The sequence below is a fragment of the Ischnura elegans genome, chromosome 13 (assembly GCF_921293095.1).
Source record: "Ischnura elegans chromosome 13, ioIscEleg1.1, whole genome shotgun sequence".
Lineage (NCBI taxonomy): Eukaryota > Metazoa > Arthropoda > Insecta > Odonata > Coenagrionidae > Ischnura > Ischnura elegans.
The window spans coordinates 19,148,909-19,171,877 of NC_060258.1; the positions used below are offsets into that span (position 1 = coordinate 19,148,909).

Here is a 22,969-nt window from a genome sequence, read left to right on the forward strand (position 1 = left end):
CTAGAGCAACGAACCTACCTATACTAACTGAAGATTTATTCTTCAATAACACCATAGAAAGCCGCTTAAGATGACCCTCGAAGGTGTACGCGAGATTATATTGATTTAATTACCTCTGACTGAGTAGATATTGCCCCATAAACTCAATAAATGGCATTCATGACCGTTCACGAAGATGACCGTAACGAACAATGAAAGTTGCGCTGGCTCTGAATTTAAGTTACCGCGCATCAGGTGAGATCAACGAGCTGTATCACTGCGCGATAATTAGCAGAAGATAAATCTTCACTATTTATGACTGGCAAGTAACTGGCAAATAATATTTTCTTATCGCCAGGATTATGTAAACTAATTAGAATGCATGTACCTTACAATATATCTCTTTCTCCAGAATGTTCGAGATCCTGTGTCCACCACGTTCCTCACAGCTACTCCGCCGAAACGCGAACTTGGTTACCATTTACGAATTGTGAATAAGTATCGAACAAGAAATACATAAAATAAAATTTATTTTTTATTTAAACTTAAAATAAAATAATATGGGATATTTAGCTCAATGTAATACCACAACTTACGACATTCAATGCCCGGGAAAATTCGGAATTCGAAATCATAATCGAAGGATACTGGCTTTAGTTAACAGGCCTAAGGTTCGCTAAATTAGTTATAATTTAGTGTAATTTTTCTTACGAAAGTTACATAGAAGCCAAATAAAAGAAAATTAGTACGGTAAATCGAGCCATCAGTGAAAATTCGACAATAAAGTATTCACCGCATGCAATGCGATTCTCTTTTGTTGAAATAACGCCCGCCACCCCCCGCCGCTAATGCCCCCTATCAATGGCTCTTGATTTTGCAGCAAAGTGATTCTAGAATCTCGGATATCGTATTGGGAAAGACTTAATTGTCACACGCTTCGGATTATATTTTTCTAGAACTCCATCTAAAATCAAAATGGTGTTAAATCCAGCCTACGAAGCCATCGGAAAGAGTTTCGTCCAGCAATATTATGCTATGTTCGACGACCCTGCCCAAAGACCTAATCTCATCAGTTTATACAATGTGAGTGGATTATCATGATTTCTGTATAATTGAGCTTTCATTGAGATATAAATGTTTTAGTGTCTTCTTGAATTGTATCATAGTCCTTCAATTAGTACCTGAATATGAATGTGAATGAACCAATTTCGTGAAATGGTTACATGGTGTCACGCTATGTGATCCCGTGCAATCTTTCAGTGGAAATGCTTGTATACTGTAAACTTCATAGTTTTCGGAGAATTTATCATATTTCTTGCTGTCTTTTATCCATGTTTAATCGTCGCAGACCGAAAGTTCGTTTATGAGCTTCGAGGGCATGCAGTTACAAGGGGCCTTAAAAATAATGGAGAAGTTGACGGTGAGTTAACTTCATATAGTCTTCCTTATTGTTTCTGTGAAATATTTTTATAAAAAAATTGTGTTTTGAAGGTCTTTCAGATTTTATGAATTGAGGTGATCAAATCGCCGTCAATATTGCTGGGCGATTCTATAATTAAACATGAGTTGGGGGACATCGGTTGGAATTACTGTTGCCTCAACAAGGCGGCTAGTGTGTTGCAATGTTTTGAATAAATTTGTTTTTGAGTTAGTGAGTATAGTTGTTGTGTGTGAATCGTCGTAAATGTTTTCATTACTTGTATCATTGCGGTCATGTTTTCGATTTCAGTGTAGGTATTCCAGTTCTCTGCCTTTCGTTTGATGAACACGTTATGTGCGATGTAATCAGCTTACCTGAAAAGCTATGAAAATTAAATAGCCTAAGGTTTTATTTTGTTTTCGCGGAATCGTGATAACTTCAATCCTCGAGGTAGGAACAGGGTATCTCGTTTCAATGCAGTCATTATTTCTTAGTCCGTACCCCAACATGTCAAATTTCAATTTTTTCTCATAAGATGCTTTGAATCTAAGAAAAATTGAATTTTTTTTAAGGATTCTGTAAATACGTTGTTCTTAATTAGTAGGTCATTCTACGTTAAAAATATTAACGGCTTACTATGTCGAATGCAGTTAACACGTTCACAGGAAGTCGATTTACAACGGAAATTCTTTAAAAAAATGCTTATTTCCTTGCACTGACAAATTTAGGTGGTGTAAACGTTAGTGACCTGTCTGTTAAAAATTTGGATCTCAGGGTCATACTTGGATATGTGTGGGTCACTATTTCGTAATATGTTAGTATTCCTTAAAATGTTACCTTTATTTTGTTAGAGGACTGTTTACATGGTACAGCATAATGTACAAGTTGATATCAGTTTGCATGGATGTTTTTTGAGGACAGGAGCTGAACATGTACGAATGCATGAACCAAATTAGAACAGGTTTTATTTTCTGTTCATGCATATGCACAAGTTGGGTGGTTTAACAATGCCTTCTGGCATTTGTTTTTGCTCTTATGCCTTCAGACATTAACTCATGAAGATAATGTGCCATGTAAACATGCGTGAAAGTCACTCTGTTAATATTTCCCGGCTTATATTGGCTCCTGTATAGCTAATTTTATGGCTTTTTATCATTTAATGAATGTTGCCATTTTGTTTGTTTTGCAATCAGTTTTCAAAAGTGATACGGAAACTTTACGCTGAAACACTTTGAGTTTTCCTTTCCTTTTCCTCTTAGGAGCAAGGCATAATGTGCAAATGAAAAAAAAAAATTTGATTGCATTTCTGTTCTTACTTGATTTGTTGCATGAGTGTTTGTTGAAAAAAGAAAACAATATGCATATTTCATCACATTTGGTGGAAGGCCCAGCATAAACTATCCAGAATCATGAAAAGCTGATTCTTTCGTTTTTATCGACACTTTTTCTTTCTAGCCTAGCAGCCATGAATATTCTTTTAAAGATGGTGGGACATGGCTTAAGATTGTTGGAAGAAAAAAATAGCTTGATAAACATTGTCTTTTTGGTCAATGTATGATGCTTTACGGAACAAGTTTTTCAGCGTAGGGTTTTCTGAAATATTCTGAGGCATGAGAAAATTTTTACTATTTCTGAGAATATTTATAGTTTGGAATCCTCATGCTTTCTGTTGTAAAATTGCTCAATTTTATGAGTATGGGATAGGAAACAAAACAGATAATTTATGAATGGTCTTTAAAAAACTGCATTTTCACCCTGCCGAAAATGATCATAAAAAATAAATGAATAGTGATAGGTCAGGGGTCTCCGAAACACGGCCTGCGGAGGGCTTTCGTCCGGCCTGTGCACTCGTTTCAAATGGCGCTCGATTCTCGCTCGTTTAACTCTGTGAGACGACGCTAGGAGCATTACAGCGCTGTACTACACGTTAAAGTTGCCTTCAACTGTTCGTAAATAAGAAATATGCCTCTGGATACTTCAGTAGACGTTGATATTGAATACTTCAGTCATGCTATCCGGCACGCGGGGCGATTCGGAACTTGGAATGTGGCCCTCGTGGCCTAGTAAATTGGAGACCCCTGTGATAGGCAGTAAAATTTTTTTACACGGTTTCGTGACGGTACGAAAAGATAAAAAACACTAAGTTTTAATACAGAATATGAGTTGGTGGTTGTCATGCCTGGATGACCTGACATGGAATGACTCTGATTTTATAATCTCCAGTGCGTATGTTGTTGTGTATAGTGTATTTTTTATTATTGTATTCTACCGATTAAGGTAGGTTTCCATAGAGTGTTCAGGAAGTGATCTGGAAGCCTCCCTTTCCTTCCAGCACTGTCTTCTTAAATTCACTGTAAGGCCTTATCCCTTTCAATCTATCTAAAAATCCTATTCTTTTCCTTCCCCTCCCTCGTTTCCCTAACATTCTACCCTCTAACACCATTTTCAACATCCCCTCCCCGCTAAGTACTAACTCCATCCATACCTTCTGTCTCCTCCGTATCTCAACTAAAAGATGCCTCTCCTCGCCAACCATATTCAGCACTTCGTCATTCTTTTCCTCTCCGTCCATTTCACCCTCTCCATTCTTCTCCACACCCACATCTCGAATGCTTCCAATCTTCTCTCGTCTTCTTTCCTCAGTGTCCACGTTTCCGCACCGTAGAGAGCTACACTCCAGATCAAACTCTTCACTAACCTTTTCTTTAAACTCTTACATAACGATCCTCTAAGAAGCTCCTTCCTGTTCATGAAAGCCTCCTTTGCTAGTGCAATTCGCTTCCTGATGTCTTTGCTACTGTGTACGTTTTCCTCTGATGTGCTGCCCAAATAGTTAAACTGCTCTACCTTTTCAAGTTTTTCCCACCTACTTTGATCTTGAGTCTCACATGTAAAGTGTAGACATACCAAATTTTATGTCTCTAACTTATCTCGTCACGGAACAGTGGTCATCACAAAATGATGAAAAATAGTAAATAATAGCCGCTGCACAGGGTGGAGATTGCTTGTAACCCACTAGTGGGTTGAGAAGTATTTGACATGCTAGCAAATCACAAAGAGAGCAGATTATCGGAGATAGATGCGATGCAGTGTGGCTGGTGTTAGTCTAATCCTTCCTTGGTTTAAGTTCTTTTGGTTTTGCTTTGAGAATATATCCCTTATTTAATTGAATTAGACTCCAACTTTTTAACAGGGCTGGTTAAATGTTTGGTATGTATCCCAAAGAATAGGGTGGTTTCCTATTTTTTTTTAAATAGCGTAAATAGAAAAATTATTACTCCTGCAGTACATATTTCATGCTTTTAGAGTTTTAAATGACATCAATTTTTTGTGATTAATTGAAAAGTGAAAATTTTCAAGTGCACGAAAAAGCGACGGCTAAGTATGAATGCTGGGAAAAGCTCGTGTGACGTCATTATGGTTCCGGCTGCCGCCGTGTGAGGCCACCTTGGTGTGAGGCTATGTGCACCAGTACGAAGCAGGCGTAATATGATTGGTGATTAGATGTAATAGGTGATTATTAAGAGATATTATCCTGAGCTCTGTGCCTCATGCATGCATTGGTAATCTCAGACGATGTAAAACTCCTATCTACTCGTATAGCATCTGGGTCCCTGTGACATCTCGTGGAGTGGAATCGCATGGGCGCCAATCTGGCCTTTTTCAAACACGGTTAAAATTGACCATTGCCATCCGTCTAAACTGGGATTTCTGAAACTAAATAATTTGTATATTATGAACGCACTAATAGTTGTTAACGAATCGCAAACAATGCCTTTCGTTTTCTTTGATGAAGGGAACTACCCTATTGTAGAATATGTGAGCGTTAACTTCATTTTTGCTGTTTGATGACAAAAGAAGGTCATCAGTCTTCCATTCCATCAGGTTTTTACCATTTTGTTGCAATACTGTAATTTTTGGATTTGCAATTGTGTTAAAGTATGGAGCTACATTGTTCTTAATTCAGGCTTTGCTATCTGGCTGTAACGCAGTGGACTTGGACTATTTGTCGGTTTAGGTGAATAATTTTTTTCTCTGTGTAATTTTTGCAGAAGTTGTAGTTGTTTTTTGGTCAAATTTTTCTCTTGGAACAGGATTTAATGATTTTGTAGTTATGTTGGATTAAGAATTCCCCTCCGATTGCTCCCTTTGGCAATTAATTCTGATCTCTGTTTACGTGCAATGATGTTTTCACTTGGCTGTTGTTCCTAATAACGTGTGGAGAAGAGTGTCTGAGCATGTAAATACTTGAACAGTAATTATCTAGCAGTGCCCTAGGGCTCAACATTGTAATTCTGGGCCAAGAATGGCATTACAGTTGAGGACCTCAAATCCGTAAAGCTTGGCAATCAAAGGGTCTCTGGATTTCTGGTTTTTCTGGATTTCTGGTCTTCATGGTATATTTTGTTAATTAATTAATTTATAAATGCGTTAAGCCTCATGTGCTCGGTATTAGAGATCCCCATGTGTCCCTGCCCAGGTCGTTAGCATATGTTCGTAGCGTGTGCTTGCTTAATCCTACTCATCGCAGAACAAGGCTTGGAGAGTGGTGCCACGAGGTGGCAAGTCAAAACACTACGCAGAGGAATATTCAAACGTTCCGGATTTCTTGTTTTCCCGAATTCCAGATTTGAGGCCTCAACTGTATTAGTACAGCCTTAAAGTGGTAATGAATTGAGATCTTGTTTTTTCCCAGCATATGACTTTGAATCACCGGGTGAGTTAATTGTAGCCGTACGGTTTATTTATTTCAACGGATTACACACTATTTTACAAAATTGAACTGATTATGGAAGTAACAGCACAACAAGAACAAAAGAAAACAAAAATTAAATGTATAACAAGTAATTATTACAAAAAATTTGCATGCAATAATCAAATGACTGCAAGCAAATGTGGGTTAATCTCAGCAAACATTCCAACTTTTCTTTTGAATGTAGGAGGAAATTCATTGAAGAAGTCCAAGTGCGTAGCCTGGGGCAGATCCAGGGTTTATTTTCTGGGGGTGGGGGGGGCTCAAGGGTCTGGCAGGTCTTCTCTTATTTGAGATTAAAAACAAAATACAACAATTACTCCAGACAACATTGTCTTTAGTTTGGTATGAAAGTTATTAATTTAAAATGAAATTAATGTAATGAAACTTTTTGCTACCCAAAGGGTGCGAATGACCAACAAACTAACATTATTCAGGGTGTCCCATTTATCTTGACCACCCGAAATAACTTTTTGTCCAGATGCAAATTCAAAAATGTGTCAAGCAAATGCTCATTAGCCGTCAGGGGGACATTTTACTGCTTACATTATATTTTATTACTTACATTACTTGTTCATGTGTTATTTATTCTTCCTGACGATGACCATTACAGTGTATTTCTGTTTATAAGTCTAATAAATATTATTATTATTACTATTAATCAGCATGATTGCCTTCCTTGTAGCTTTGTTATTTACAAATATATGAACAGGAGGTGTTATAGGAGAGGAAATGAATTGCCAAATAAAAAATATAGGGTGCCATTTAAAAAAGACATGCCGCTGTTCATAACTTTGTAAATAACAAAGCTACAAGGAAGGCAATCATGGTGATTAACGTCCCCCTGACGGCTAATGAACATTTGCTTGACACATTTTTGAATTAGCATCTGGACGAAAAGTTATTTCGGGTGGTCAAGATGGATGGGACACCCTGGATATGCCACACACACACCACAGTGGCATCCCAAAGCATATTTTTTGAAAAATTAATCCGGGTTCCTGTCTGATTTGAATTAAGAGCAGATCATGTACCAGTATTGTATTTCAGGTAATTGCTCACCAGCCCATTGTTTTATTTTTTGCACGGTATGAATAATAGTGTTAACTATGATTCTGGAAGGGAGTAATCAAGAACCTCTATTTTAGTATGATTACATTCCTGCGTGCATTATCAGTGCCAAATCATATTTTGTGATATAATTAATGCATTACTCTTTCTATTCTCATTTGTATGCTTCCATTGATGTCCATGTTTGTTTAGATTGCAAATTTTAAAGCATTGAATTGCATGTAAATCTGTGGAGTGGCGTTCAATTTGAGTACATGTGGAGTTGACAGTGGAAAGTGGTTTAGAGCCATGGTTGTGTGATTCCTCAAAGTTCAACTTCTCCCGATCGTTAATTCCCTTTTCTTCCCTGCTCCTTTGTCTTTTCAGAGTCTTCCTTTCCAGAAAATCAACAGGATCTTCACAGCCATCGACTCGCAGCCCATGTTTGACGGGGGCGTTTTGATAAATGTCCTCGGGCGGTTGCAGGTGAGGATTCGTTATTTCTGGGCTGAACGGAGAGGAAATGCAGTCATTTCAGTTTGAAGTGGATGTGATGAAAGCCTCAGTATTTTGTGTCAAATAATTCATCGCTGCAGTAAATGTTTTTGTGGTGAAAGTGAAATTTACTTGACTTGCGAAGCATAACATTCGGAATACAGCTCATATTCCTGATAATCTGGCATAATGATGTTGAGAGGCAGCAGGAATAATCAGAAAATTAGATTAATCCAAACTTTCACTTGAACTTGTTTTGGTCTTTAGAAATTACGTAAAGCAAACAGTATTTTATTATTATTTATGAATAAAGTAAGTCTTTTCAGATTGCTTCCGCAGACTCAGTGAGAACTTTCTTCACCCACCCGCGATGGTTTTAGAGGCGATAACAGATTTTACTCATAATCCCACCGCTCTTTGTATGCCAGCAAACTGTCTACGCAAGCAAGCGCCTTACTTTGACTCATGCAGTCTCTACTTAATTCGTCTCTACTTCCACTTCCCCCACTACCTTCATTTCTACTACAGTGGAACTTCGTTAGTACATTCCTATGTAGACATGTTTTCCTCCTTAGCACGGCTGTTTATCTTGGTCCCGGTACCATCCGAACAAAATACAGGTAGAACTATTTGGTTAGTATGTTTTAAATAATGGTGCTTTCCTGGGTAGTGTGCTCAAGTACTCGCAATGATGCAACCTGCAAGTCGTTTCTTAGTATATTCCAAGAGTGTAAACCTCCAAATTCATTAGTATATTTTATTATTATCAGCCATTGATCTGTTTACATTCATCCCACATCTTTCTTTCTACGACCGTGATGCATCCAGATGCATTTCTCAATGCGAGGGGTTTGTACGTCATTACTTGACAAGTGTTGTGGGAGCAGACGATGCTTTGGATCTCCACACGAAACTTAACGCAAAAATACTCAATATCAATACAAGATATAGAAAGCAGACAACATTGGACAAATGTTTTAAGAGAATTTTTAACTGTAGAGTATAAAAATCTGCTTATAATGATCTTTAAATGTCTTATTAATCGTCATATCAATATATTCATCGATATGAGTTCATTCCGAGAACAAATGTGTACGGCTGTTGCTGGGATTGATGGTTAAGAAAATGATTATGATTTTTTTAGAACTACCGATTGATATACTCAGGGTTATCGTCATTTTCCACGAGTTATCTCTGAGAAAAGAGAATTGACTTAGCTTGACTTGTCCTCTTGATACATGTCTGACAAATCACGGGAGAGTGATGATGTTTTTGCGAAATTTCCTCTGGGAAATATATGAAAGCATTGTGATTTTCATTCACATACATTGTGATTTTTTCTCTGTGGATTTTTCGCACAATTTGTGCATTGCGGGTGACTCCCGTAAAGTTATCACCATGGATAGTCCCGGTATACTTAAATTCGTCAAGAAAGAACACCCCTTGTGTTCAGAGTTCGGGCTTTACTCTCCGGCTGTGGCGCCACGCGCACGATTTGGACTGCTCGTCACATAATATGCTCGGCAGTCCATACCACCATGTCCGGTATAGTCCACAAATTTCCACAGAGAAGAATGACGCCTCGGTAGCTTAACTGGCTAAAGCACTCGGCCGGAAATCGAGGGATCTGGGTTCGAATCCCGGTCAAGGCGAATGATTTTTTCTCTGTGGATTTTTCCGCACAATTTGTGCATTGCGGGTGACTCCTGTAAAAGTTATCACCGTGGCTAGTCCCGGTATACTTAAATTCATTCACATGGTATTTTTTTGGCAGTTCAGTACAGTACACTCCCAATTCATCCTAATGGCTAACGATGGGGAGAGACGGCACGATTAATCAGAAAATACGGATAACACGAAGTTTCACTTTAACACGTTGCGTATGGATGGCGAGAATTCTCATCATTTTTTTCCCGAACGTTCCGGACGGATGGCGAAGATTCTCGTCATATAGGCGCGTCAACCTAAACAATTTTAAAGCGTACAATACGTATTCGTTAGTACGTTTTCAGTTGTCGTTGGTTATTCATAATGAATTGATGCATCATAACGTTTGATTGGGTAAAGTTATATTCTAAGCATTAGCTTTTTAACCATGTTTAAACCAAAGGCATTACGCCCTAATAGGCGCATGTTTCCAATCTCGGCGTTCCTAGGAATTTAAATACCCCGGTATGCAACATGCTAATGTCTTGAAATGTTCATAATTTAGGCAAAGCAAACAACATGTTGTTATTTGTGCCATTATTCTGTTCTTTTAGAGTGCTTCCCGGACTCAATGAGAGCTTTCTCTGCCAGTTCTCGATCTTTTTAGCGGCGATAACATGGTTGTACTCGTATTATTAATGCTCCTTGTAAGGCCTAGTTTCGACACGGTCCACGGTTGACACATCCGTGGCTTAGTGATCACGGATACAGAATAGTGGTTTGCACGAATGCTTGAAAACCACTGTGTGACATCAGAAACTACACTGTCAGGCACCATGCCACGTAGTTGCGTCTCGCACTAGTTGCCTGGGTTGCAACTGCTGTGGGACGTGTATCTGTGATCACAGAGCATGGTCGTACACTGCGGCTTGGAAAACAGGAACGAGGTGCTCCCCTGAATGCAGCTAGTGCCGTTCCGCTTTACCTGGGGGATTCTAACGGAAATAATTAGCACCGTGTTTCCTAGCATTTAAATGCAGTAATTTTGATTATTCTGCGTCCGATTTTATTATTTTATGAAGATCGCGGAAAATATTGAGCGAGAGTGAAAATCACGCACGGATAATTCGCAACACGGATATACTGCAGCCGGATGGTCGGGAGTCTGCTGTTGTAATTTTCTTGATTTTAAAATGCGTGTATTTCTTACGGGGACCTATTACAAAAAGATATAAATTCATATTGATATGTCTTCATTAGGAAACATTACTCATCTAAATAATTTATATGTACGCATAATTCATTCCTTCCCTTACATATTGTTAAAATTTTTATCCCCGTAACTATGTAAATAGGTCTGAAAAATGGCTGCATCGAATGTAACCTAATAACGATCATAACTTCAACTCTAATCAATCGATCCGCTTGATTTAACTTTTGTCGGATGAAACACATTAGCAGTTGTATTGTGTAGGACTCTTGTATTCAAAACTTGATTCACAAAGAAGTTATTAGCGATTAAACCGTATCCAAGGAGATTTGTATCGATATAACTCGCAAATGAATCGATCGAGCGGAATGGCAATCATTGCAAAAGTTGATTTTTTTCATAATAATGCGGTGAAAAGAGTTCAGGAAGCCAATCCCATACGAACTATGGACAGTAATTGTATTTATGATGACTTTTCCACGGATTGCAACTACCCTGATTCCTATTGTCTACTTCCCTGGTTAGCACATTTTCCTGGATAGTACGTTCATTCTTTGTGGTCCCATCAGAAGTCCACTGAATAAGTTCTAATGTATTCTCTTCCCCTTAAGTTTGTCCTTGAGTGGTCGCTGTGTGAAAATACCACACTGTGACGAAATAACCTTTTCAACCGCAGGTTGTGACACCAATATTACTATATGCAGTAGAAATGCCGCGGGATGTCCACTCGTGGCAATAAATTTATCGCGCGCTCCGGAGCGAATCACCCCACGCGATCTTTTCAATGTTCACCTCTGGGGTACCGACGTGACGGCGCGATGCTTGCAAGAAATTCAAACAGGAGCATTTTAAAAATACGTCACTAAGGGATAAACTCCCCTGCCTGCCGCTTGATTTTGACCCAGGGTTTCAGATGACTGACTCACGCTGAAAACCAAGGCCACTCAGTTCCCCTTGAACTTGCAACCGGTGAAGGGGAGGGGGGGAAGATAAGAAGTTTGTGTAAGAGGCGCACCCCCATTTTCGGCTGCAATATCTGGGAAAAAAGGTGCGCCTCTTACACGCGCTTATACGGTACCACACTATGACGAAATAACCTTTTCCCTGGCACAGTATTCCACTGCATAAGAGTCCATGGCAGTGATTGTGCATTTGGGATATGGAAAATACGTTGAAAGATTGTTGATAACATTTTTCTTAACTTGCGATTGGTTAATGATTGAAGAATCTTCTAAAATCAATCAATTCTTCCCGCTGCTCATTGTATTCTGCAATGTTAAATCTTCATCAACATACTACCAAGCAAGCTGCCTAAAAAGGCGTGTGGCAGGGGGTGTTAGGACACCAGCCGTTTACACTTATAAAAAGGAAATGCTCTAACGAAATTAAAACTAGCATTTATTGAAGTCCTTTATGGTTCGGGGGAAAAACGAATACCGATACCTATCCTGTCGGCTAAAAATCTCTCTTAATTTATCACTTCTATCGGACCTGGAAATATAGTGTGGCTCTAATATTATGCTCTCCGTGTCGCTCTTAAAAATATCCATTCTCAATTGTTCAAGCAATCTAAGCCTAGCGCCCAGCCTCCGAGTTTCTATAGCAGCTCCCAGCCTAATTCGCATAACATCTGGGTAACGCTGCCTGTACGTCCGTAGTGGTTTTTGACGAAACGTGTTACAATCCTTTGTATTTTAATCAGTTCGCTGATTAAGTCTTTCTGCATCGGATCCCATATGATATTGCTTCATATTCTAGGTGTGGTCGAGTGCGAAATAGCACTTTTCTTTTACTTTCTCATCCAAAAATCTTCCCACAATATGCTTGACCAATCCTAATTTCTTCAGGGCTATGCCGCAAACATTCTTTTTATGTGTTCCCCACGTGAGGTTCGAAGTTATCGTAGCTCCCACAGATTTCTCTTCATCTAAGCCTAGCGCACAGCCTCCGAGCAGCATGCTAGAGCAGACGTCCAAGTAGACTTGAAACATTCCTTGTCAGCAAGTGAATTAAATTCTGTTGAAAGAAGTGAATTCTAATGGAATTCATGAGTCCGGTGGAGCCTTGCTTTAAAATGCAATAACCCTTGTGTTTTTGATTTTTGCAATGTTGTATTTTGTAAAGATAAAATTGGTGTCAAACTCTTGCACGGATGATCTGCGACACGGTTTATCCTTGGCTGGCTCATCTCGAGTTAACACGTTGCGTACCGGGGTGTTTAAATTCCTAGGAACGCCGATTCTGTGTGGAGGTGTTGAAATTGGAAATATGCCTTTGGTTTAAACATGGTTAAAAAGCTTATGTTTACAATATAACTTTATCCAATCAAACGTTATGATGCATCAATTCATTATGAATAATGAACAACTGAAAACGTTCTAACGAATACGTATTGTACGCTTTAAAATTGTTTAGGTTGACGCGCCTAAATGACGAGAATCTTCGTCATCCATCTGGAACGTACGGGAAAAAAATGACGAGACTTCTCGCCATCCGTACACAACGTGTTAATCTGTGCTTGGATGTGTCCGCTGTGTAAGGATGCGACCTGCACATCTTGTCCACATAGCGATTAGCCTTTACAGTGAAATAATGGTTTAAATGGTCCCAACTAAATAAGTTATCTCTAGATTTGATGGTGTTAATTTGTATATTTTTTGGACGCTGGGCAATAGATGTAAAGACGATATTTTTCATTGATGATTTGAGTTCTTCAAAAGAGATGAGGATTTTGCTGAAGGATTTGGTGCTTTCCCGGCAAATGCTGTTGATGAAATCTTCACGGGAAATCAGCCGGGTGAGGATGGACATTGCTGCCATCGTTTCAATGGCCTCCTCTGCCATTGTCTTCAGGGCGAATGATGGACATGGTTAGTGCCAGGCTTGTATATACCGTTCAAGAGGTCAAGTCATCTGTGATTGGTCAGTTTTTTATGTTTCTTTCCTCCTCTCAGCTTACTCATTCTTTTTATGATGGGGTTCCTTCATTTGCTGAGGTTGAAACCCGCGTCCCCATTCATCAGGGTTCCCACTCAACCGTGAAAACCTTAAAACCGTGAATAAGCCGTGAATTTCGTACACCGTGAAAAAACCAGGAAAAAGCCGTGAATTTCTTCGTAAAACCTTAAAAATCTCGCAAACTTGATTTTAGAACTACAGTGAGTCCTCGTTCTACGTCACCCCGTTTAACGTCATTTCGCGATAACGTCACGAAAATTTTGAGACCGTCATTCGTTTATCGCACCTTTGCTTTGCGATAACGTCAGGTCTGGTCAGGTCTTTTAAATTTTGCGCGAGAAAAAATGCGAAGCGGCGGGCGTTGCAGGTTGTTCGTTATGTGGGCGGTAATACAGTGAGTCTAAACGAAGTGTAAAACGGTGTGTTTATTGTCAATTTCGATTACGTTTATAGCAAATTTTCTGCAAAATGAATTCTTAGGTAGGTGCACAAATGTTAAGTGCGTAAATGTCAAGTAAAGTCAATGGTTTTCTGGAACCTGAAAAGTGATTTCTAGGAATTTTTCCGTGTAGAACTCTGAGTATTTGTCGTCACTTTTTCGCCCTGTTCTCAATAATCTTGGTTCCTGTAACTGCGACAATATTTCAGCGATGATGATGCCCAGGCGACGCTCGACCGGGTGACCACCATAGCGAAGCCGAAAAGCAAATGCGGGAAGATACAAAAATTGAGAAGGATGTACGTCGCTGCTGGTATTGCCGTCGATGAAGACTCGTATTTATGCCATAGTTTGGCATTCCCATCGTAAAAAATGGCCCAAATATGATACGCCAAAATTTTTTCGCGTAGGAATTGTGAGGTCTAGGAGCCGATATTCACTTTTAACCTTGTTTCTTATGGGATATTGTGCTTCGATTAACGTCATTTCGTTTATCGTCACATTTTTCAGGAACGGTAAGTGACGTTAAACGAGGACTCACTGTACGATTGAAAGAGCAAAAGTTAAATTAAATGTCTGTCATGTGTCAAGGTTATTCATGCGCAGACACTGTCCACGCATTTATCTGCGCACGAATATTCTATGCGCAATTACGGGGTCCGTGTGCCATGATAACACATTGACCTTAAGCCTGTACCAAAACCGGAAGACTGGTAACCAAATCATTCATTAACCCTGGCGAAAACTCAGACAATTCTTAATTTCCCTGGCACCCTGATCCCTCCGTGTTCCCGTTCACAACCTTAAGTGGGAGCTGAATTTTGCAAACGATATGTGACGTCAGGAGAGATAGCACTTCCATTGTTGCCTTTGCATTCACGGCATCTGTCGCGTTTGTTAAATTATTAGTTGACGTGCGGCCGATAATCGTTACGCGATCAATATCTCCGCCTAAAATAGTTTGTCTAAAAACCATGAATTTGACATCTAGACTGTGAAAACCTGGAAAAAGCCGTGAATTTTATATTTTAGTTTGAGTGGGAACCATGTTCATCTTATTATTTGCGATTCGTATTTCGATGGCCTCTTTTGTAAGACGGTCCCAATATCCCTTTGCCTTGTGTAGGATTTTCGTTTCATTGAACTTGATGGTATGATTATATTTGACGCAGTGGTCGGCTACGGCAGATTTCTCTGGGTATCCCAAACGGTGTATATAAGCCCGGCAATAACCATGTCCATCATTCGCCCTGACGAAGACGATGGCAGAGACGGCCTTTGAAACGTTGGCTGCAATGTCCATCCTTACCCGGCTGATTTCCTCTGAAGATTGTACTTTTTCTTCCTCCCTGCCGTGTACATTCGCCGAAGCACTTCGAAGGGTCCCTAATCCGGGACCCTTTCCTCGACGAGCTCACCCCCACTGGCCTCTTCGACCCTCCGAGCGGGGGGCCTCCCTCCCCAGAAGTGACCGCTCTGACTCCATTTTGAAAATCGATCAATCAATGCCATCATCAAAAAATGATTGTTTGCATCGCACTCCTGCCAATCAGGCAATTAAGTACGTCTCTGAACCGTGTTTCTGCGATGAGAAATAACTCTTTTGTTAACTTTGCTAAAATGGCCAAGTTAATAAAATTGTTATTTTTCATCGTAGAAACACGGTTCAAAGACGTACTTGATTTCCTCTACTAAAATTGCAAATTGCTGGAAATCGGCTGGATTCCCTTTGATAGCGCATCATGAGGATGTTCTCGAGGTTGGTAATTGATACAACTAGCCTACTAGTACTTCTATTGCTATAATATCACAGCTATGGTTAATTCGTTACGTTATACCATCAGGAAGCTGCAGCGGATGAAATCGCGGAAGAGATTAGAGGCTTGAAAGATGATTTTGGAAAATACTTAAAAAAATTAGGAGGAGCACAGTGTGCAACATCAAACAATTATATTGCCCCAGACGATGATCTCCAGGCTTGCGACAATGCGACGCCGGTACCTAACCCTAACTAAGAAACCTAAAAAACTGACCAATCACGGACAACTTGACCTCCCCTACGGTGTATATAAGCCCTGCACTAACCAGGTCCATCATTCGCCCTGAAAACGATGGCAGAGAAGGCCTTTGAAACGTTGGCAGCAATGTCCATCCTGACCCGCCTGATTTCCTGTGAAGTTTTTATCAAGAGGATTTGTCTTGTGATTCAGGCAATGCTCTACATTTCGTTAGGCCTGAATCATACAATCAAATTTTTTCCATCCATCAGAATTTTAGCTCCAGCGATAGGTTTTCAGGGACCACAAGAGTGATCGCTCGGCTCGTCATTCTCTGAATCGCACTGTCATCCCCACAGTCCTTGTTTCCATCTCTTACTCTTAAACCCTTAACCAGTGACGTGCAATTCTCGTTACACTACCCGTGAGGCGTGGTCTGGAAGACCGCAATAAATCAAAAATTCACAAAATGTCGCAAAGCCATTTTTTATTGTTTCGTTTAATTTTTATTTTTATGCTTAACTATTCTAAAATTGATATTAAAATTTTTACATTCCCAATACGAACCAATTTGTCAGTAAAAATTGTTATATGAAACAGGATCAAAAAACTAATGCCAAAAACCACTCGAGTTATAATTATTATATTTATGTATGTATTAATATTTTGCCAGATCTAAAAATAAGGCCTTAAGTGAAAAAGTTGGAAGGCTTAGTAGTAAGTAGCCATGAAATTTATCTGGCTAATTCCTTTTTTCGATGCATTCTGCAGGCAAACAAAATTACAATTTTTCATGAAAGCACACAGAGGCTTTTTGCATTGGAAAAATAAGAAAGGTTTTCCGTGTTTTAGTACGGCAGGAAAAGTCTACATATTGTCCGCATCTCAAACCTTTCAACTTCTTCAGCCTCTTCCTATGGTAAATGGGGAATTTGCGCAATAAGTTATCCTGCCTGTCTTGGGAGTCTTAGATGTCTTAGATTTGACATTCTCCTTCATATATGGAGTCTAGCGAGATCTCCACCATTGATTTAATACATGTAAATTGTGTCATATCTCTGTTATCTTTCTCAGACTGCTGAAGCACAAAAGAGTTGACGAAGGAAATATTTAATATTCTGATAAATACTGCCATTGGCAACCTTCCGGATGTGTATCTACAGTACATTTTGTCTAATGTATCTACGCCACCTTTAGTTGCGTTGTAAAATGCAATTACTACTGGTTTCCCTGACTCTATATCATCACTTAACCTGGAATGCATAAATAATGAAACTGAGCAAACAGACATATATTTTGGGGGCATTGGATATTACAGTCTTGTTCGCCGAGAATCCGTAAAATGAAGATCCCATTGTGCGTCCTTTGGATGATGCAAAATCATTAGGCCCTTTTATTTCTTTGATCGTGCAAACGCATTCAATTGTAAAATTTTCTCTTCAAAAAGTCTGAGACTAAAAATCAAGAGGCTCAATATCCTTACCTAGTGATGTTATGTAATACTTCAAACCGGGTTTCTGAGTAACGGTGTTGTGGAAGGGTGTACGAATTCTCCTCTTTGACTTATTTGATGACCACTCATAGCGATATCTCTCGTAAAAAATTGATCTTGCCTGGGGAAATCTTTTACTACATCACTTCTGTCATCATCTGTGCTCCATCCTTCACTATCAGTTGTATTTGTCGACAGATTTTCGCATGCTACTTCAGAAACTACTTACTCGAGGGTTTTCTGGTTGCTTGAAAAAAGGGGCCAAAAAACGCTTCATACAAATATAAACGTAACATGAATTGCATTTCGACATTTTACTCTTGGTGTTTCCGAGGCTGTTTTATTTCTTCTTGATATAAAAATTGATGCTAAGATTCTTCGTTAATACTTTCGCAGGTACTTGTCATGTTGAATAAAAACTTTTGGGGCTCTGTCGCCGCGTCAATTCTTGGGTGGCCCCAACGTTTCCCCACTGATGCTGGTCGCTTTCTCAAGGGATGACGGCGACATAGCCCAAACGTTTTTATTCAACATGATGCTAAGATTTTCTATCCCCAAATGGTTAGGAGGAGACCGACTACTGAAAGATACCCGTAAATGTTGTGCTCCAGCCGTGGGCGCGCATAATTTTGGGGTTCAATTGGTTGCAATTTACAAAGTACATTACATGTGTACAGCCTGCTAGGGGTACGAGAAATTCACCATTATTTTATTCTAACTATTGATAACATCTATGAAGATGTTTGAATCTGAAGAATAAAATGAGTGATATTTCCAATAAAAACTGGATCTCATTCGTTTTGCGTTCGCCTTCAGAAACTACTTGAATGGTCATTTATTCTAACGCAATGAATTTTAGAAAAATTAAGTGCTTAAATGTACACATTGTGCAACTAAAGGTGCTTCCTAACAAAATATTAATTATTCTTACGCTTAATAAATCACTACGAATTGTTTTTAATAGCTTTTCGAATCATTTCCACCAGCATTACCTTTATTGATTTTTCCAATTTAGTGACGTGCGGTCTCACAGACTGCTAATCGAATTCAATTGCAAATTTACAGAAAGTAATAAAAGGAATGTTAAATTTTAAGAGTGGGATGTCCTTGTGATACAAAAAAATGAAGCCAACGAGAATTATAGATATTTTGAAATGTTAATTTTGAAAATAATCATATTTTTAGAAACGCAGCGGTCTGTCAGACCGCATGTCACCAATTAAGGGCTAACCCTTTCACCGCTGTCACCCCTTCCCTTCCTCCCTGCCATGCACTTTCGCTGCCTCTCGCCGGATCGCTAATCCGGGACCCTTTCCTCGACGAGCTCAACCTCGTTGGCCCTATCACATCTTAGACCCTCTGAGTGGAGGGCGCCTCTCCCTCCCCAAAAGCTCTGACCGCCCTGACTGCATTTTGAAAATCAATCAATCAATCCGATCATCAAAAAAAGCAATTAATTAATCTGGTATTCTACCGATTAAGGTAGGTTTTCATGGAGTGTTCAAGAAGTGATCTGGAAGCCTCCCTTTCCTTCCAGAACTGCCATCTTTAATTCACTGTAAGGCCTACTCTCTTTCAATCTATCTAAAAATATCCTATTCTTTTCCTTCCCCTCCCTCGTTTCCCAAACATTCTACCCTCTAACACCATTTTCAACATCCCCTCCCCGCTAAACATGCGCTCCATCCATACCTTCTGTCTCCTCCGTATCTCATCCAAAAGCTGCCTCTCCTCGCCAACCATATCCAGCACTTCGTCGTTCCTTTTCCTCTCCGTCCATTTCACCCTCTCCATTCTTCTCCATACCCACATCTCGAATGCCTCCAATATTCTCTAGTCTTCCTTCCTCAGTGTCCACGTTTCCGCACCGTATAGAGCTACACTCCAGATCAAACTCTTCACTAACCTTTTCTTTAAACTCTTACATAACGATCCTCTCAGAAGCTCCTTCCTGTTCATGAACGCCTCCTTTGCTAGTGCAATTTGCTTCCTGATGTCCTTGCTACTTTGTCCGTTTTCCTCTAATGTGCTGCCCAAATAGTTAAACTGCTCTACCTGTTCAAGTTTTTCCCCACCTACTTGCAATAAAAGATCGTAAAAAATGAATTTACAGTAGTACTCAACCTATTATTCAACCTATTTATTTATTGTTGTTTTTGTGTTTGTGTGTTTTGCAGGCTGACGAGGATCCCCCGCATCCGTTCTGCCAGACGTTTGTGCTGAAGCCGCTGGGCAACTCGTTCTTCTGTCAGCATGACATGTTCCGCCTCGGGATACACGACACGGCCTGAGGCGATTGGCTGTTGCGTCCGTTGTCGGGGGGTGCGCAAGGGAGGGGAAGCGCAGGAGTGCCTCCCACACCCCCCACCACCACGCCACGCAGATTCTAAAGGCGCGCAACAAGAGAGAGAGAGAGAAATATGATGATGACGTTAACAGTAACAATGAGTGCGTTGGCTGATCTTCAGTGGCAGTTGTCGAGGGGCCGCGTGATCGTATCGCTCGTCGTCTCGCGTTGCCCGCGCAAGAGCTCTCGTTCTTGCGGGCGTGGGGTGCGCAGGATACACCACAACTCTCCCCCCCCTTTGCGCTCCCCACGTGCCCGCATGTTGTGTTTTTAAACGGTCTCCCTCCCTCTCTTTTTTTTTAATTGCGTGCGTTTTGCGTGCGCACGAGAAGGCACGAATGCGATGCGGCCCCTCGCTTTATTGCTTTCACGGCCCGAGTTTACACGACGAGAGAAGATGGTGATACAATTTAACAGACTGATAATATTGAAGAGAAAATATTAATAATAATAATGATAATTTTAATAATAAAAAAAGTTACTGAAAAAAATCTTTTGGTGGATTGCTGGAGGTTTTTTCCGTTTGAGAAGCTTCTTTTGATCGTGTTCTTAGCGCATCATCATCATCATCATCATTATTATTTTTTTTTTTTTTTGAGTGATATGGTTCGACATGGATAGTTACTTGAAGCTAACCTTTTGTTTGTTTTGTCTCCTTGCCTTCATGGTCATCTCATGTATTGCGTGGCGTTGCGCAGGGGGGGGGTTTGTGTCGGTTGAAACCCCCCTCTCCTCCTCTTGTGCTAGATATTTTTCTCTACACGAACAGTTTACCCTAAGCAATGCAATCAGCCCCACCGCCTGCGTGTGGCTTCACGTATTCACAAAAGAAGAATAACAATTGCAATGTATGTTCTTTCCACCGTAGAGACGCAGTGAATGGAATGTGAACTGTTGAATCCTGCTTTAAATTTTAAGTCTTCTTTTTTTTTTTGCTTTGGAAATACGAAAAGGGACATAATGTAATTAAAATGAAATTAAAGAAATATATGCATAAGAATAATATAAGCCATGCACCTTCCCGCTTCAAAAATTTAAAATTTGCTCTCAATTTCTCTGTTCCATTTGTTTACGCAGTGATTTTGGTGTCGCGCAAGCAGCCTCTTTGCGTGCTTGTCGGTTTGCTTGACAGCTGTGTACATATTGTATGATGATTAAACGATTAAATGTGTTACGATCCTGGTTCTCTTAAACTTTTGTGTTTTACACTGAGCCAATATCCCCCATTACACTCTCCCAAGGATGTTGGAAATGTGTACACTTGTGGGGGCGTTAACTGGTTCCGAGCCTTGAGCGCAGTGTGACAAGTATTTGTGCTTAATAATTATGATTAACGCTAGAACCGCTGAACTTTCCAACCCCACCAAAACCGCGGCACGGGGCTTTTTTGTCCCATTGACAAAATACGTCGATATGAGTCTTGGCTTCCGGGCGTTCCTCCGCGTTTAGATGTCCATATAAGTGACGACAGTTTCTCCAGCCATCCTGCTGGCGTCTTCAGGTCAGAAGTAGCGATGCATAAAATTTGGCCGTCTTATAAAGGTGGCTTGGAGATCAGAGGCTGATTTTGATTGGTTGGAATTCAGGTGATTGGTCATTGATTTTGAAGACACTTTTCCATGTGTTGGCTAATGTGTAGCCGTCTTCTCTGTTGCAGTTCTCAGGGTACTTAGCTATCTCTATAGCTTCTCAGATTAGCCTAGGATAGTTACGGCTTTCATTGCACAAGACTTTGGGCTTATCGAAATCCACAGTGTGGCCAGGTTCCGACCACACGTGCTCCGACACGGCCAAATTTTATGCATCGCTACTTCTGACGTGAAGACGCCAGCAGGATGGCTGGAGAAACTGTCGTCACTTGACATCTAAACGTGGAGGAACGCCTGGAAGCCAAGACTCATATGAAGAAATTGCGCGGTAACCTCAGATGTAACTTAAAATACGTTGATCCTGTCATGTTAAAGTATAATTGACGGTTTTTTTGTGGTTTGTGTGAACAAAACACCTGTTTAGGTAATTTTAAACTGTTTTATTAAGTATAACTAGGAATACAGTAAACTTATTTTGAAGCATGTTGGCTGGAAGCTCAGACCTGCAGACGCGCCGGGCAGAGGTGATGCGGCCGGCGCTGCGTGAGTAGTCAGCTGGCGCAGTGCACAGATTATTCCCTTCTGCGCTTCTAACTGGCAGAATAATGGTATCTGTGCATCGATCCCCTTCGTAATAAACTGTTATTATGCTAAGTACAAAAAAAACTGAAATAGTATGTTTTCCCCATATCGGACAAAAAAGTCCCATCCCGCGGTTCTAGGTAAATCGTTGTTTTTCTCGCGAACCAAACATCGTACAATATTTTCGATATGACCATTCGAAAGAGCATAAAAAATGGGTGTAAGTCAGTGAATTTCAATGGGATCAAACCACTAGTACATGAATGGCAAACATTTGCAAAGGGCGATGGGACAAAAAAGCCCCGTCCTTGGTTCTAGTGTTAACGTTCCAAATTTACGTCTTGTGGATGCGTTCCATTTGTAAATTGAGGTTGCGATTACTTCTGTGCGTGAAATAGTGCATTTCGGTGTTCTCCGGAGTATATATTTGAGGTTAGTGTGCACTGATTCCCTCTATTTTTAAAAGCGTTTTCATGAGGCTGTTACGGTTTCCTTGAAATATTGGTTTCATTCACCTTTTCCATGCTTAAATCTTACCAACAACTTGAACAACCATGGCTTGCCCCCCCCATCCCCCTAGTTTTGATATTGGGTACACCCTTGAATTGAGAGTAAAAACTCAGGAAAACAATTAAAAGAAACATCTCCAATCAATTACAATAAATTCAGTGCAGTCACTTTCAAAAGTCAGTCCACAAACTCAAAAAAAAAAATTAATGGTATAAAGCATTTGTTTTCTGCAAACTATTAATGCTAGATCTTAAAAATATATTCTATTGGTAAACATTTCATTGCTTTTTGGGTCACAATGTCAATATTGCGGATCTAGTTTATAATGGAAGAAAAAGACTGAATTTCAAATAGTGTTTATTTTGACTTGCGTCCACTGCAAGAAGGTTGTAAATGCACTGGAGGGGGCACCACTGGCGTTGAGTGCAGTGTGGTAGGAATACTTGTACTTGTCCAGGTACTTGGGTAGGATAGCCACGCCCACTTTGACCAAAACATTGA

The 22,969-nt window shown here is 40.0% G+C and overlaps 1 protein-coding gene across 1 annotated transcript; it reads left to right on the forward strand.

Annotated features, from left to right (window-relative positions):
* Window positions 1–809: 809 nt before the first annotated feature.
* Window positions 810–20,980, forward strand: LOC124170146 (probable nuclear transport factor 2). Its single transcript, XM_046548838.1, has 4 exons — window positions 810–1,062; window positions 1,328–1,399; window positions 7,590–7,688; window positions 19,618–20,980. Exons 1-4 carry the CDS (start codon window positions 955–957, stop codon window positions 19,729–19,731), a joined length of 393 nt encoding a protein of 130 aa, XP_046404794.1. The 5' UTR covers window positions 810–954; the 3' UTR covers window positions 19,732–20,980.
* The last annotated feature ends 1,989 nt before the right edge of the window (window positions 20,981–22,969 follow it).

Coding starts and splice junctions, on each gene's coding strand:
- LOC124170146 (XM_046548838.1), top strand. CDS start 955: ATGGTGTTAAATCCAGCCTACGAAGCCATCGGAAAGAGTTTCGTCCAG. Junction 1,063..1,327: donor ATCTCATCAGTTTATACAAT/GTGAGTGGATTA, acceptor TAATCGTCGCAG/ACCGAAAGTTCGTTTATGAG. Junction 7,689..19,617: donor ATGTCCTCGGGCGGTTGCAG/GTGAGGATTCGT, acceptor TGTGTTTTGCAG/GCTGACGAGGATCCCCCGCA.